The 17,267-nt window shown below is 38.0% G+C and overlaps 1 protein-coding gene across 3 annotated transcripts; it reads left to right on the top strand.

The window, feature by feature from the left end:
• Positions 1-1,477: 1,477 nt before the first annotated feature.
• On the top strand, positions 1,478-16,446 carry LOC143889419 (DNA-binding bromodomain-containing protein). Of its 3 annotated transcripts, none has more exons than XM_077393617.1 (9): positions 1,478-1,623; positions 5,831-6,505; positions 6,615-6,692; positions 8,799-9,042; positions 9,442-9,603; positions 11,385-11,484; positions 13,444-13,585; positions 14,958-15,344; positions 16,108-16,446. In XM_077393617.1, exons 2-9 carry the CDS (start codon positions 5,846-5,848, stop codon positions 16,309-16,311), a joined length of 1,977 nt encoding a protein of 658 aa, XP_077249732.1. In that variant the 5' UTR covers positions 1,478-1,623; positions 5,831-5,845; the 3' UTR covers positions 16,312-16,446. The 3 variants fall into 3 exon arrangements, with proteins under 3 accessions (XP_077249732.1, XP_077249730.1, XP_077249731.1); XM_077393615.1 differs by having other exon boundaries at positions 11,382-11,484; XM_077393616.1 differs by lacking the exon at positions 1,478-1,623 and adding an exon at positions 1,681-1,896 and having other exon boundaries at positions 11,382-11,484.
• Positions 16,447-17,267: the final 821 nt, after the last annotated feature.

Raw genomic sequence — 17,267 nt, 5'->3', positions numbered from 1 at the left:
CCCTTTCCCTCCCACTAAAACCCTCTCCCAAAGGCTCCAGGACATTCTCCCATCTTGTACAAAGGTCATCTCTCTCCCCTATTTTTTCTGAAGTCTTTCCCCTATTTATTTTTCTTTTTTTGCAAGGGAAAAATGAAAAAGAAACCCTAACTTACTATTATGTCATTCAAAACCTCTCGACCCAACTCCTCTCATCGCAACCCTCATATCTAAGAATTTTTTTTCGGATTTGTGGGTTGTTTATTTTGAAAAATATGAGATTTGTAGGCTGCTTTTCGTTTGATATTTAGATGCTTATATTGAAAAAAGATCCCTCATTTTTTGGTTGTTTAACTTGACCGAAATCATACCTTTCTGGGTTGCTTATCTCAATAAAAGTCTGATATTTTTCGAGTTTGTTTTATATAAGATTTTTGGGTGGTTTATTTTGATAAAAAAAAAAAAAATTTAGGCAAATTTTGGGTGCTTCATGGTTGGAAGCTTAGAAATCCCTGGCTTAGGGGTAGAACTCCAAAATTTGGCGGGTTACCCGCGGGTTTACCCGTACCCGCCCGAGTGGGGTATGGGTACATGAAATGGCTACCCGCAGAATCACGGTATGGCTACCCACAGAATCGCGGGTATATTTTACCCGTACCCGCTGGGTCTGTACCCGCACGGGTTACCCGTTTGCCGGCTCTATACCCACGCCACTCAAAACCCATGCATCTGATGCCCCCCCCCCCCCCCCCCCCCATTTTCCCTCATGTTTTGATGTGGGGCCCGGGGGGTGGGTGGGTCCCACAATCTCAACCCCAAGGCCATGCATAGGGTGGGCCCCACTGTTTTGTTTTGATGGAGTGGGCACCATTGTTTTAGATTATGCATAAGGTCCAAATATCAATCTCCTAAGGTCATGTTTGGATTGCATTTTATTTTTATTGGAAAATTTTGGAAAGGAAAAATATTTCTAAATATTTCTACCTCTTTTTTTTCACACAAAGAAAGTTAAATTGAACCAATTCTAGTCAATTTCTATTTACAGGGATAATATCCCTCTAAATTAACCGTATTTGTATAGTTTCCCAAGAAAATATTTTCTATCAGATATATTTTCCTTGCAATCCAAACAGGGCTCAAGTAGGGGTGCAACTCGGGTGGAGTTGAGGCCACCACGAACCCGATCCGAGGAACCATTTACTCAACCAGAACCTGATCAGACCCGAGGTTCAACCCAACCCAAAACCATTTTTCCAAACCGAACCTGAGTTCCAACCTGTCCCAACCCGATCCAACCCGAGTTTTTAAGCATACTAAAGACTAAAAATAATAAAGATAAAATTAAAAAAAGTCGGATTTCACTTGCGTCGGCTAGCCCTAACCCTCAACCCAAACCCAACCTGAACTCAACCAGGGTTAGGAAAACCCAAACCAAACCCGAACCGAGCCACACCCATCCCGAACCGATTTTTTTTTTTTTTTTTGGGTTAAACCCGACCCGAGTTTCACCCCTAGGCACAGGTTAATAAAAGCCAAGCCCTCCCCTCTTTTTTCACTTTTAAATCCCGTTATACTTCACCGGAACCTGTAAAAAAGCGCGCGGAGAGAGTCTCACATCTTCTTCCGAGGACAAATTTTTTCAAGGTACTAAAATCCCTCCCTCCTCGTCTTTTCTTTCTCTCGTGTTTTTCCCCCTTTTTGATTCGTTTGCTTTCTTTGCGACGCTCATGGCGGAATACCAATCTATATATAAGCCTAAACCCTAATCCTAACCATTCCTTTCTCAAGACTAGAATCATCGTTGTCTATCAGCAGAATGAAATGCTAATTTCTCGTTGGGGCGATTATTTATTGGTTGAGAGAAAGAAAGATTAGGGTTTTTGCGATTTTGATTTATGGGCTGTAATTCTGCACCTGGTTCGTTAATTTAGCTGCCATTATTTAATTCTAGGGATTTTGCTCGGCAATTTTGCGGAAAGCCCTTTCGCGGCTGACTTTCGCATCATAGAACAGCCACACAGGCTCACTTTTTAGAAGATTTTGTCTTATTCATTTAATTCATCTGAGGTGGCTGTTCTCGCATGCAAAAGTCAGCCGCGAAATGGCTTTTTGTGAAATTGACTAGGAAATCCCTTCATTTTATTATGTGTGTAATTGGCCGTAACACAAATAAGCAAAGAAAAAAGATAGAAAAAAAGAGAGAGGAGAAGGGTTCATTCATTCGAGGCGACCGGACCTCCTAGACTTTCAATTTGAGAGGAACTATGACTCTACTAAAACAATGTTTTTTTGTTGCCAAAGTTTCTCATTTTTATTGTAATACAATTGTTTAAATACAAGAACAAAGGTAATTACACATCGTCAATCCATTTGTCCACTTACATTACATATCATCAACAACTAACACCCACTACCCTAAAACACATAAGCCATAAACACATAATAACTACATTACAACTACCCCATAAACACCATAATAGTATGCACATGATAGAACTTCAAAATAGAAAATAGAGAAGAAGATGATAGAGAAAGAGGAAAACAGTGAGTTAATTTGAGAAAGCTCAAGCCTTCAATGCGCTGAAGTACTTGCGATTATTTCCTTGCTGAATAGCCATACAAAATCTATAGGGAGACCAAAATAGGAAATAGAAATCAATAAAAAAGGGAAAGGGAAATAAGAAAACCTACTACAATAGAAATAACGAAAGAAGAAAAACTGGTTGTAACATTCTCCCGCACTTAATTTCAACCTTGTCCCCAAGTTTGATTAGTCGTAAACTCTAGGAATTTCTGCTGCACTACAAAGATATCATGCTCCTTTTGCAATAGCTTTTTCATACGATGATTGCTGATCGTAGTCACACTTCTTCCACCTTTTCCCTTAATAGTCACTCTTTTGCCATTCAATGAAAATTGAATTAGATTGGGAAAAATTCCAAGTAATATCTCCCAAAGTGTGCAACCCTTGGGCTCCCAGGACTAGATCACAATCCCATTTTAGCCAGGATTTGAAATTTTTTCCCATTTCTATGGCTGGTCCTTACCTTTTAAAACAAATAACTGGTCCTTACCTTTTAGACTGTGATATCTAAACCAGTGTCTTTGGGTCAGTTTAGTTCTGTAACCCACTTGCATTTGGGTGTAATTTGGCAACCTGAAAATTTACCCCGAAAATGGCAACTGTGTTTTTTTAAGACTGCAAATTTATACACAAGTTGCACTCAAAATGGATGCAATTGGATTGTACACCTAAATGGGCTCTTTCTCTGCTATTTTTATGATCTTGATCACCCATCCCACTTTAAATGGTATCATCCACCATGTCTTTTGTTTAACATGCAATCTTCATTTGAATTTCTCTGTTCAACTCAATATCATGTGACTTGCTGAAGAACTGATTCTTTACAGCACTTTTCTTTCTTTGTATGTGTTAGCATTGACATTCCTAGATAAATTATTTGATTATTAGTTGTTGATTTTCTGAGTTTGTTGATAGCCTGATACTGACTATTTGAAAACATCATATGTTGTTCCTGACATGATGGAACCAGATAGTTATAGAAGCTATGGGTCTGGCAATAGATTCTATGACATACCAAAGCCCAGAAAATCCAACCCACCAATTTCATAAGCTGAAAATTATAAATTTCCCGGGATTTTAAGCACTTAATTTCATAAGCTGAAAATTCTAAATTTCCCGGGATTTTCAGCGCAAGTGAACAAGCGCGGGAAACCATTTCCTGCACAGTTTCCCGGAATTTCCTGCGCAAGTGAACAGGTGCGGGAAACCTTTTCCTGTACAATTTTTCGGGATTTCTTTTCCTTTTTGCCACGTCAGATTCTCGGGAAACCTTTTCTTTTCCTTTCCCGGGAAAACAAGTGAACGGAGCCTTAGGGAGAGAGCTATTCAAAAAAAAAAGGGGGGGAATTAGCGAGAGCAAAATAGGAAATAGAAATCAGTAGAAAAGGAAATAAGGAAACCTACTATAATAGAAATAATCTAAAGGAGGAAAACTGGTTGTGACATTACACATCAAATTCATCGCTTGAGAAAAGAAAACTGAAAGATAGCATTGATATTATTTTTACTAGAACAGAAATTTGAGATATATGTGCGATTTTTATGCTTTGAGTCTGATGCTGGTTTTGATATTTACTCTCTCTCTCTCTCTCTCAACTGCCCCCTATGAAGAGAGGTAGGGTTTCTACTTCTTAAGTTTTCTGGTTTTTATTTTTTGCTGGAATTACTGTTTAAGCAAGCATGGACATGAAAAATAAAACAGAAACTATAGTTTCTTATTCCAGTCATTTGGAGAAATTCTATATGGAGAAGACGTCCTTGTTATGATAGAATAATGAGGGGTTTCTTGTGTTGCATAGGCTGGTCGCCGACTTTGATTGATCCAGAGTGTCCATCTTGTGGGTCCTATCTTGGATCTCTAATGCCAAAGTCATTTGGAATGGACAATCTACAAATGGATTGCCCAATGGAAAAAAAGTATTGGCAGGGATATGCATTTGACATCCAAAAATACATTTCATTGGATAGCTAGGATAGTCCGATCAGCATGATTTTTGGCCATGTGAGATCCATGATGAGACCCGCCAAGTAGTTAGCTCAGATTGATACTGTAGATTACCCATGCAATAAAGGCACACCTCATTGTTATTCTGTACGAGGATGCTCTGAACTTGGTCACTCCTCCCCTACACCCCCCCGCTTTTCCTCTGGTTTTTTTTCTTTCAAGGAAGCAGGATTCTTCCCTGGGAGCCTTCGATTCCCGCTTTTGATTCTCGCTCTGGCAGTTCTTTATATATTTTTGTTTATGAAAGGAGTTCGGCCATGGACTGGCGCCTACAAGATATTTTTTACCTAATAGGCCCCGCCAGAGATATACGGTAATCGATTCTACTGTTCTGGTGGGCTACTAAATGGTTCCTTTTTTTTTTTAATCAAGGGGCTTGAGCTATTTGTTTGGCATGGAATCTGCAAGCACACTGTGGTATCCAGATCAGCGGTCCCGATCACCGCACACATGTGCCACATGTTATGGTGGGAACTGGGAATCACAAGTAAAAAAAAAAAAGTAAAATGGACTGTTATTGGCCTTGCTCTTTATGATGTAGCTAGTTGTTGCTGGTTAAGGGAGATTATGGTTTTTCTTCCAAATATTCTCATCTTGGTGATATGATATATTGTTTGGGAAACACGGAAAGTGGTGGCTTCGACTATTGTTAGTTTGCTTTTCTTATCTTTGTTTGGTATACACTTTGTCCTTGCTGTTCTGCATTTTGGTGTTTACTCTCTCAAGAGTTCAATTTCTATAATCCAAAACTGTCAATTATCACTGGTTAGCAGATACCAATAATTGCAAACTTTCCTGAGAACTCAGCTTTATACACATGCAAAAAGCACATGAATATACCCACTTTCGCGTTGGTTTTCAAAATTCTTCAAACCAGATGAGATGTTTGTTGTCAGACTGATTAAATGTCAGCATTGGAGAAGCGATGCAGAAACAAAGTGAGAGTCTCTACATTCTATTGATTTCATCATCAGATTTTGACAATTTGATCCACTGTAGAATTAAAAATCTCGTTACCAGAATGTTTCTTTAAACATTTCTTTTTCTTGGTAGTTTCTTTCTAAATCCACTAGAGAATCTGTTGGATGGTTTCAGAATATTTGCATGTGCATATTTCCTTTTGGTTTTGTGATGGGCACTTCAGTTTATTTTTTATCATTCAAGATAATGTCTTATTAACCATATTTGCTTATGGTGACTGTTGGAAAGTTGAATTTACTCACTCTTAAGTAAATCCATCTTCTGAAGAGTTTTTTCTTCAGGTGACAAGTGGGACCATGAAACGCAAGCGGGGCCCTAGAGCTGGTGATAAAAAGGGGAAGCGAAAAGAACTGGTCTTGGTTTCGAATGATATTGCCCCAAATCTTGTTAGTTTAAACACACAAGATAATTCGGGTTTCGATGACATTGATGATGGTCAACTGAATTCTACTATTGATATTGAAGCACCCTCACCTGGGCCTGATAAACTAAGCAATGCTATAAGTACAGGTACCGATGGATTGAATAATAAGCCAGCTGGGCAATCTGGACATGGGCGTGTTAAAGTGAAGCTTAAGTCCTCAAAAATGTTAGAACCTCACCATACGTTTTCAGATTCACAAATGCCAAATGATATGGATAAGAACAACCCACAGATGGCATTAGAGAAGCACAGTGAAGTCATGGAGAAAAAGGAGGAAAACACATCAAGGAAAGCAGGCACTGTAAAGATCAAATCTTCAAGGGTTTTAGGTTCTACAAGTGTCATCATGCAAGACAAATATATGAATAATCCAAATAGTTCTGTACAGACGCAGGGTGAGAGGACCCATGCTCTCTTAGACATTGAAAAGACCATAGATTTAGCAACACCCAGGGAATCACACCAAAGAGAAACAAAGTTACCTCATCAGGATTATAGATACAATAAGGAAGAACTGATTACGGCCCTTGGAGTAAGTTAGAAAATAACACTCTGTACATTTTTTCGATTCCTAATATTTCATTTTTTCGATTCCTTATCTAATAGATGTCAAAATACTTTTTCCACTGTCTATTTGTTAGGTGATTAAGAAAATCATGAAAATGGATGCAGCTGAGCCCTTCAATGCTCCAGTGAATCCCATTGCTCTGGGAATACCTGTAAGTATAGCCTTTAATCCACTGTTTCCACATGCCGAGTGTTCAGTTTATGAGTATATTGACTGGCTAGACCACATTGGGTGGTGGTGTACTAGTTTTAAAATTATAACTGCAAATATATCATTTGAAAAGAAAAAAGCATGACAGTTAATTTCAAGAGAGGGTCATATGTTTAAACCATGAAGCATATTTTGACCAACATAAGTATCCATTAAGAATTTGTATGAGCATCAATATCCTATCCTATCATGTCCTGACACGATATGTTTATCTCCTATAATGTCCCACAAGATATGTTTTTTTTTTGAAACCACAACACGATATGTTGTGCCTACACATCTATATGGGTGTTGTAAATCGAGAGAGAGAGAGAGAGAGAGAGAGAGAGAGAGAGAGAGAGAGAGAGAGAGAGAGAGAGAGAGAGAGAGAGATTACAATGATACACTTAGCAAGGGAAAATATGAATAATGGCATTGAATAATATATAGGAACACCCAAGTCATATAGTACTACTGCCTTTAACCAGATCAACTCACAACCATTTAAAAAAAAATATCAACTCACAACTAGCTGATGCCAATGGGTATATCCTTTAACCAGACCAACTCTCTAAATAGTCAGCCCCATGCTTCTGAGTATATCCATTTTCCACAAGGCAAGCTTTATATCTCTCCACCTTTCCATTGATTTATAATCCACAGTATAAATCCATCTGTATCCTACTGATCGTTTTCCTTCCGGTAATGCGATCAAGTCCCAGTTATGATTTTTCTCTAAGGCAAACATTTCTTCTTCCATTCGTAGTGCGCCATTGCCTCATCCGATATTTTTGGAACACTATGAGAAGGGCTGCAACAAGGGCTTTATAGGGACTATAGAAACACTCACAAGATTTAAATTGTGAAATTGGATGAACTGTACAAGATATCTCCCTGTTTCTCAATGCTATGAGTAAATTAGAGTCACTAGAAACAATATGAACAACAAAATCTGATGTATCATAAGGAACAATAGGAACAACAGTTGTTCTAATAGGAGAAGATCTCTCTCCGTTTCAATGCTATGAGTAAATTAGAGTCACTAGAAACAATATGAACAACAAAATCTGATGTATCATAAGGAACAATAGGAACAACAGTTGTACTAGTAGGAGAAGCGCTAGGATCAAAGAGACAGATTGGAGCATGGCATTGTGAATATAATCCTCTATGTATGTGTATATACAATTATATATAATCTCCCTATGTGTGTGTGTGTGTGTGTGTGTCTATATCTATATCTACACACACACACACACACAAACACACACACACACACACACATGTATGAGATTTGCTAGGGACCATCGCAGAAGGCATTTTGCAGATCGGCTCTTGCATGAGAGAGCAGCCACATAGGATGAATTAAATGAATAAGACAAAAAGTGAGCCTAAGTGGCTGCTCTCTCATGCAACAGCCAGTCCGCAAAATGCCTTCTGCGATGGTCCCTAGCAAATCCATATATATATATATATATATATATATATATATATGAGAAAACGGTTTCTACACACAAGTGTAGATAAGTTATTTACACAGTAGCTTAAAATACAGTGGAGGCCCTTATTGTTTGGGTGATCCAAACCATTCATTTGATTGGCCCTCACAAAGATAGGGTGTCCACAAAAAATCAGCTCCATAGGATCATCCTAACCCTTCGAACCGTGGAGGCAAAAAATGGACAGATTTGTGAAGGTTTATGCACGTCCATTTTACCTCCACAAATCATAGTGTTGGGATGATCCTATGGAGCTGATTTTTTGTGGACACCCTATCTATGTCAGGGCCAATCAAATGAATGGTTTGGATCACCCAAACAATATGCCCTCCACTGTATTTTAAGCTAGTGCGTAGATAAATTATCTACACTAGTGTGTAGAAACCGTTCTCTCTCTCTCTCTCTCTCTCTCTCTCTCTGTATATATATATGCGACACGATGCACCATCCAGTTGAGCTGCGGCCTCGACCCTATGGCCAAATGATTAATATGCAATTCATTGCTATAATTTTTGTTTTCATCTGTTCTATCTTGTTTAATGGACTGATATGCAGTTTTGTGGGGCCAGGATTATTTTGATATTATAGAGACTCCTATGGACTTCAGCACAATATGCAATCATCTCCAACTTGGTGACAAGTACATGAATTCAGAGGATGTTTTTAGAGATGTGCAGTTTATTTGGGAGAACTGTTATAGGTACAACAATAAGGGTGATTATATTCTCGACCTTATGAAACGTGTGAAAAAGAATTTTACAAAGCATTGGATGGCAGCTGGGTTGTACTGTGATCCACTGAAGAGGGATAATGGTCAGTGTTTTTGGATGATTAAATCTAAACTAATTCTCAGTTGGTTTTCATTGATTTGCTTGATGATAGTAAAGGTGATTTCATGCTTGTTAACGGAGTTCTACATATCATGTGTAACTATGTATAACAAATTCGACCAATCTTTTATTTTTTGTGCCCGATACATGGTTATCTTCGTTTAGGCTTGTATTGATGCCATTGAATCAACATTCTGGACAAATATATCAAGTTTATTACCTCATATTGCCCTCTTCTTGATACCCATCGCTCTTGCTTGTGTGTGAGCCCTGGTTCTCCTAGTTATGATACTAGTGTTCTGTTGTAAAATAAAATTTAGATGGCTGTTATTAGTTAATTTTCTGGACTTATCTGAAATTAAGATGCAATTTGGGAATGCAGATGCTTCTTTTGATCAAGATTCCGGCTCATTAGAATGTTGGCAACAAGAAGATGACCATGAAAGGGACAAAGCTCCTGAAGTAGGAAGTAGAAGAAAGATAGATGTACTAACATCCAAGCTGAAGACTTTTCAAAATCCAATTTTAGATGGAAGGATAAAAGGTATGAACAGAGTCATTCCATGAGATTTTATATTTATGCAAAAGAATGTGAAAGTTAACTCCAACAGCTTCAGAAAACTGCACTGTCCTGTTAAGAGTTGAGAATAGTTTAATGTTCATTTGGATTACCATTTTTAAGTATTGTCTCTATGTTAGTTACATTTGCAGGATGGGTCGAACATATATGGGTCTAGTGGCATCTTTTGTAATTATAATTTTATAACAAGAAAGTAAGTTGTGGGGTTGGAGATTCCTCTCTATTGTTTCTTCCTTCTTCTCATCTTCTATTTCTGTCTTCCTTTTTCTTGACATCGGAAAATAGATCTAAGCTGGGTCGATTATAACAGTAGATCAAACCCACACAAATCCTGTAGAAATTGCTGCAAAAATCTTCCCAATGTTGGAGTTTTCTCTCCAAGGAAATCTCACGAACAAGAAAAATAGGCAGCAAGACCCTAACCTCTTTCATATTCCTAAGATGCAAAACTTTTTCCAAAACCTAAACTCAATCACACATACATAGAGAAACAAAAGAACCTACAATACTTTAAAATCCTAAACTAAACTCCTTCCTTTTGACAAATACCCTCACTTAAAGCTCCCTACAAAATCTTATGAATAGTATCTTGAGCAGTGACGAAAATAGTGTCGTGAGCAGTGATGTGAATAGTATTGTGACCAGTCCCTATCTTGGTTCTCGTTGCTTTTCCCTTCTTTAGCTAATGTCGCGGGTCCAAATCTGGGTCACGAACAGGCCGTATCTTGGTTCTCTTTGCATAGGTTTTAACAACCATAGGATGCTCCATCCTCCTTACATACTGACCCGCTTCATCTTCAACCCCAACATGAGGTTGTTCTACACTTCTACGCAACAACCCTAGCTGTCAAGATTGACAAAAACAGGGCGCCAATTACTGATGGTAAGCAGGCCGTTGATAACTTCCGAGGTCTACATCTTTGATGATGTAGACACTGGTGACGATGGAGTGCATCAGATTGTGAAGGCGAAATAGATAAAAATTGGGGAAAACCGTTCATAAAGTGAAGAGTTTTACCCTCGTCTTGACAAGATTTTGAACACTACTCTAGAGAGATCACATCAGACAGTTATCAGAGAGTTTTACCTCTATCTTATTTGAATTTGATGCCTGCCATTGCTATTCTGGTCATGATGTTAGGCGTACCATGCAACCTTCCAGCCTGCCTAGTTGACAAACTGTTGCTTGAGATCTTGTCATTTAGATCCATGTTTTTTCATTCTTGTTTTGCCATTGTTTTTTCTTCTTGGTGCTGTCCCCTTGTCTTGTGATTCTTTCCATGTGCATCCACTTCTTATTATCTAGCCTTATCAATTGAGATGTGTTGTTGTAACGATGTAAAATCTAATAAATGACGGTTTCATGCCTAATTTGATCATTCCAGCACTGTATGGATGGATATCTCACATTTGGTTCTTAATCATTTGTCTCAACATGAAAAAATATTGTCTCCTCCCTCCCCTAGTTTTGTTCTAATACATTTGCATACCTACTTGTATACTTTGCTTCCAGGAGCTTCTCATCCAGAATAAGCTATGCATGCCTCAATAGCCCATGTTGCTTGTGTTTTTGTTTGCTCATGTACACCAGGCAGTGTGCTCTAGTCTTCTATTTTTACAACCTCTATGCAGGTCATATATAATTGTGTTGTATTATGTTATTTGCTTATTTTATTTTCTTCAACTTTGTTTAACAAAATTTTCGTTAACTTAATAGTGACATTGATCGGGAACCTTTTTAGCAGGTATTGAAAGTAAGCAATTAGAGGATGCTGTACCATCTAATCAAGAAAAGGTGCATGTGAAAAGCAATTCTACAAAACATAAGATGCGCCGACGCTATGGGTCTGTGTCCTCTTTTGCTTGGGTTATTTCTTTTGTGCTGTAGTAGTTCTATGAAAGCCAATACATTTTCTTGTAGTAGTTCTATAATATTTTTTCAATTAATCTAAATGGAATCAGAAAAAAGTGTTTTCAGAATTGGGGGCTATGATTGTTGCTTTAATGTGGCCTTAGTATCAATCTGTGGCTTTATTATGAAAGGGACAAACCCTATATTATCCTTAAGAAGAATAAAGATAGAGTACCAGATTCCTACGACGTCACTGGGAATTATTGTCATTACAACATTTGTTCGAAACTTTGAATTTTCTGTTCTTATAGGTTTTCAAAATTCATCTACTATTTTATCTTCTTGGTGCCCGCTGAACCTTGTCATGATTGTTAGACTTTGTAAGCTGTTCTAACATTTACAATTGAGATATTCGTAGTGTGCGCCGTTGCAATTTTACGGTACTTTCTCTCACATTTGGATGCTCGGCCTGCTATTTGACATTCTTGATGTATGGATTTAGTAATGCTGCGTACATCTAGCCCTCCCCAGACCCCGCAATGGCAGGAGCCTCGTGCACTGGGCCGCCATCTGAAATTCTTGATGTGGCTTCAGATTTGTTAGTTGTCCTCTTTATGTTCCAGCTCCAGCATGCATTGCTTTGACCCTGCATACTACATAAGCCGTTGGCATTAATTTCTCATTCTAGACCTTGCCCTTTCTCCTTTTTTTTTCTTGTTCTTATCAATCATCTGGGCATTTAGGATCTCCTTGCAGTTGTGCCCTTTTTGTTTGTCTTGTCTTCTTGTAAATAGAGAAAGAATGAACTAGGATGTGAAGAATGTCATGTGGATACTTTAAAATCTTGCTGTATATACTGTTTATAAAATGATTTTTTTTAATCTTTTTTACTCCTTTCACAAGGGGGGTATCCTTGCCTATTTTCGTGTATTTTATTGGTCTTATATATTTTAATCATGGCTGGTAATTTGGATCAGGCAAGCCATTTGCTCCAGTTTATCAAAGTTATCAGGGTAACAAAGCCAGTACTTAGTATTTCGATTCCTGAACTCAGTGCTGTATTAGTTGCCTATGAATATGACTTGAACTATTTTAGATTTATTTTTTCAAGGCCTTTTTTCTATCTATCATGGTCATCGCCTGTACAGTAACTACAATTGACGTGTGTTGCATGGATTCTTTGCCCCACCGTGCTGAATCTGCGTTGACACGTTTCGACATGTGAATCCGACTTGGATTCACGTGGGACACATCCGGATTCTTGTCGCAGCCATACCCCGCACTAATCCTGTTTTTCGGGCAAATCTGACCTATCGTTATCTCTTTAAAATGTGAATCCTGTATATTTTCCCTTTAAATGCGTTTTTTCTTAACTTTTTCTATAAAAGCACAAACCGTCCTCTCTAAATAAAAACCATGCTTTTATGAATGAAAGCATGTTTGCTACTTTGGAAGAGCTTCTCCTCTCTAAATGATCTTGAATTGAGTTATTAATCTCTCCTTTGTGTGAGACCATCATGTCTAGTGGTGTGATGTCCTGGAGTTCTATCTCTTCTCCTCTCCATTTATTGAGGCACTCTCTCTCTCTCTCTCTCTCTCTCTCTATACTTGCTTGAAATTGATCCAATTGAAAGAAAGATAGTTGGACCCTCGGTTCAATTCTGGGACCACCACACAAACACAAAATCCTTGTTGATTGGAATGCACAATCCAAATTGAACAGGAGTATATACTTAAAAAGTTTGTTGCTAGTTTTTGCTTTTCTCGTAGATCAATTAATGGTTTTATTTATTTATATTCTTGCTATATTAATTTAATTGAGATGCATATGACACTTTTGTTAATTTTCTTTGATAAGCATTCAATATGAGATGGAAGTCCTTCTGTTATTGAGGAGTTTGGGATGAAGAGTTCTCATTGTTTTTTTCTAATGTGCCATTTTTCCTATGCAGAATCAGCCACCACAAGAGCGATTGCTTGTGTGCTGTCTGTGTTGTAAGGCGTCGCAGGAAGGAGCGTGAGGGAAATGCTCAACTGGTCGATAATCAGAGTGAGATAAATGACGGTAATCTGACTCAAGAGTTCAAGCAAGAGGTTATTACCGAAGTCTCCAATGATATTTTTTGCCTAATACTTGAATTGGGAAATTTGGTGGATTCTTCAATTCTTATTCAGTCCAACCATATTTATCATCTAAAGTTGGATGTTTAGATGTTCTTTTGTATGGAGATTAAACATAATTTGTAAGAACTAACAAATGCATTTTCATTCAAAATTAGCACCATGCACAACCGTGTCACCATTGTTTGGTTGAATATGTTCTTGTTGGTTCTTGGAAACTGCATCCTACAAGCAAGCACCCGCATCTAAGTGTCTTTTATTGGTGAAAATGAAAAACACCCATAACATATTGAATACGCTCTCTCTTATGAGGTATAGAAGTCACCATCTTTGTTGTGGCCTAGTGTAAATGTGTGGTTGAGAGGGAGAATAAGAGTGTTAATAGTAGTGTAAGTAGCCTAATTAAAGAGGTCTAAGTTAGCCAATGCCATGTGGCTCCTCTTTATTGGGTTTTTAATAGCAACAGGCAAGTAGAACTAGGTTTATATTCCCACTTTCTTAGAATTTCGTGGGAATTACTTTGCCTATAAGTTGTAAGGCCTTTGGCCCTTTCATGCAATGGTGATTAATAAAAAATTGAGTTTATTTCCTGTTTCTTTATGGGTGAGATGCCTTTTCTTTTGATCAAGAGAGGTTCTTGATTCCAACTAGGTGAGAAGCTTAGATTCTTTTGATCAAGAGAGATTCTTTATGGGTGAGATGCCTTCCTTCCAAGAGCTATTCTTGGATCGTCTACGTGAGAGGCCTAGATTATGGTACGAGGCCACAACCTAAGGGTGGGACGCCTTACAGAGATATGGAGTGATTCCATAGCATTTCCCTCCTAATTTACAAATCATCGTAACCATTTCTTGAATCTCCTTCTTGATCCGACTGTCCGATCATGGCCAAAATTTGAGAGAAAATCCTACTCTACTGTTGCCATAACGTATCCAAATTTCAAAAAAAAAAAATCAAACTGTTAGATCTGAATCTAAGATTGTTCTCCTTGAACCATACAATATGGAAACTGTCACATTGTTCTCCTTGAACCATGCAATATGGCCTCAGTTGCTCTGTATCTTCTTCTGGAGTTTGCTGGCTATCAACAATGTTAGTGAGTTTATCAAAGTAAGAATATGCTGTTTCTCGTAACTAGATAAATATTCCATTGAATAGGACTGTCAACTTTGTAAGACAATTAAAATAGAATAAAGATGGTCATTTGAACTTTAGAATGGATCTAGAGCTGCATTGACCTTTCATCATCTTAATACTTTAAAATTTCATCTTCATAAAATGTTATATTTGTGTAGGCATTTTGTTTGATGAAGCTTTTTTTATCTCATCTCATGTTCTGTGACAGGGAAATTCCCTTTTGGATAACCCTAGCAGAGAGGATGGATCGCCTTACTTGGACAACTCGCCGGAGGCCGATGTAGACGCTGATGTGGAAGAACAAGGAGATGAATTCAAATTGGAGAATATTGAGCAACTGCATAGTTTTGAGCAAGAGAATCTGGAGAGGAGTAAAAATGAGATAGAGTTTCAAAAGAAGGGTGAAAATGGGTCCTCTGGGCATGATGATGATGCAACTGACGAAGACTCTAATCAACAGCCTCAGGCTCTAGAAGTGGATTCCGAGTTTTTAACCCAAGAGAGTAATCAGAAAGATGACAGACCGGTGCAGGACGAGGAGCACAAGGAAGAAACAGCATTTCAACATCACCAAGAAGCGAAACAAATGCAAGGGGTAAGTTTGATAATTTTCCTTTTATGAATATTTTGGAACCCATGTTACACGTTTTCTTCACTCGTGTCGGATTCCAATACTTTAGGATTCTTTGCGACACTTCTAGATCTCTTTTACCGTTCTTTTATGAATACTACTACCACAACTTTATAATTACCGCATGTTTTGATTTTTATCCATCAAAATATTAAGTTATAAATATGAAACTAAAACATTATGTTTACTCAACCTGTCACAAATATCTCCGATATTCTCAAAATTTCACGTTTTTATCCAGACATTTTGATAAAACAACAAAATCCCAAAATAATCCTGGGATTTTAAAAATATAGTGATATTTTCATTTTTATCACAAAATATTTCAATAATATCACAATATTATCCCGATATTTTTACAACATTTTTTTTTTAAATATTTTCTTTAATTTTATATATTTATATATTTTTAATAATTCTATTTTTATCAATTTTTTTCCGATATAAACCCAAAAAAAATAATATATATAACCTGAGATTTTCCCTTGCCGAGAAATTCATGTGAACGATATTTGTGTGACATGGTACTCAACCTATTAAAATTTTCAATATACTAGTTATAGCCTTATTATTATCTAAAAAATTAAAATTTGAAAATTGATTAAAATATTTTAATGAATCCATGAATCTTTCTTTTTGAGGTTTGCCGAATCTGACACTCGATACCCGTATCGGATTCCTAATCTCATACCCATATTGATGCAACATAGGTTGGAACTGACTGCAGGAATCACCCAAGATACATCATCAGACCCAGATGCATGAGGACACTCCCCTTCACGAAAATCCTTCAATTATGCGGCTATGTGAGACCCTTTTTCCTAAAAATCCTAGATCGGTTTGGTGCGGGCCCCATTCCTTGATTCGTCGGCACCATGTATCAGTACGCGATAGTCCCATTCATGCTGCTGTGACAATGTTCATGAAGTAGTTTCAGGTTAGTCTTTAATCCAAGGGAATTTGGTTTCTTTTGCACAATGTTTGATTGCCATAGAGGAGATAAACTTTGCCATTTAAACATATATTTTGCCTTATTATGTGAAGGGAAAATATAATTTGTACTTAATTTTGTTTCTTCTCGTAGCTTTTTTTCTTCTGGTCTTCTGTTATATGAAGAACAATGGTAATTTTGGGACAAATTTGATTTTTAATCTCGAAGTGAAAACAATAATTACGTAATTACATAAAGGATGCGGAGAATGGTTGGCATAGGTGATCCCAATTGTTTGGCCAAGTGTAGAATGGGCGCTGATATTTCCCAATTGTAGAATGGGCGCTGATATCCCCCCCCCCCCCCCCCCCCCCCCCCCCCCCCCCCCCCGGCTACCCTTGACGGCTGGCTAACTTAAACGTTAGGATTCACGTCACTTTCCCACGATTTGACCGGTCTCTCTCTCAAAACAGGAACAGTTGGTGGGCCCAACAGAAACCGTTGGTGGAATCGTGGGCCCATCTTTGAACAACATAGGCCCCGCCGATACCACACAATAGATAATCCAAACAGTCCATTTGATGGGCCATAAACGTAAATAGGTTGCGTCCCAAAATATCATTTCCATAGGCTGATCCTAGTCCTCCGATCTAAATAGAAACTACATCTTATGCAACCTCTATAGATTGTAGGGTTGTGATCATCCTATGGAAATGATTTTTGGGGCACAACCTATTTACATTGTGGCCCATCAATGAATGGTTTGGATCATTCTATGGAGTTGGTCGTAATGTAACATTAAGGCCCGTCCATAACATAGGACGATCCAAGCCGTCCATGGTTTGGGTAATCCTATGGAGTTGGTCGTACAGCAACATTAAGGCCCAATCGTGGGCCCCACCGGTATTTTTTCAAATTGAAGCGTACTGTCCACAACAGAGGATGATCCAAGCCGT

This window comes from Tasmannia lanceolata, unplaced genomic scaffold (genome assembly GCF_043159265.1).
Source record: "Tasmannia lanceolata isolate RefF3 unplaced genomic scaffold, GAP_Taslan_0.1 ptg000013l, whole genome shotgun sequence".
Taxonomy (NCBI): domain Eukaryota; kingdom Viridiplantae; phylum Streptophyta; class Magnoliopsida; order Canellales; family Winteraceae; genus Tasmannia; species Tasmannia lanceolata.
The sequence above is the reverse complement of the archived record's forward strand: the minus strand, read 5'-3'. Positions and strand labels throughout refer to the sequence as shown.

Coding starts and splice junctions, on each gene's coding strand:
- LOC143889419 (XM_077393615.1), top strand. CDS start 5,846: ATGAAACGCAAGCGGGGCCCTAGAGCTGGTGATAAAAAGGGGAAGCGA. Junction 13,586..14,957: donor CTCAAGAGTTCAAGCAAGAG/GTTATTACCGAA, acceptor GTTCTGTGACAG/GGAAATTCCCTTTTGGATAA. Junction 15,345..16,107: donor AAGCGAAACAAATGCAAGGG/GTAAGTTTGATA, acceptor AACTGACTGCAG/GAATCACCCAAGATACATCA.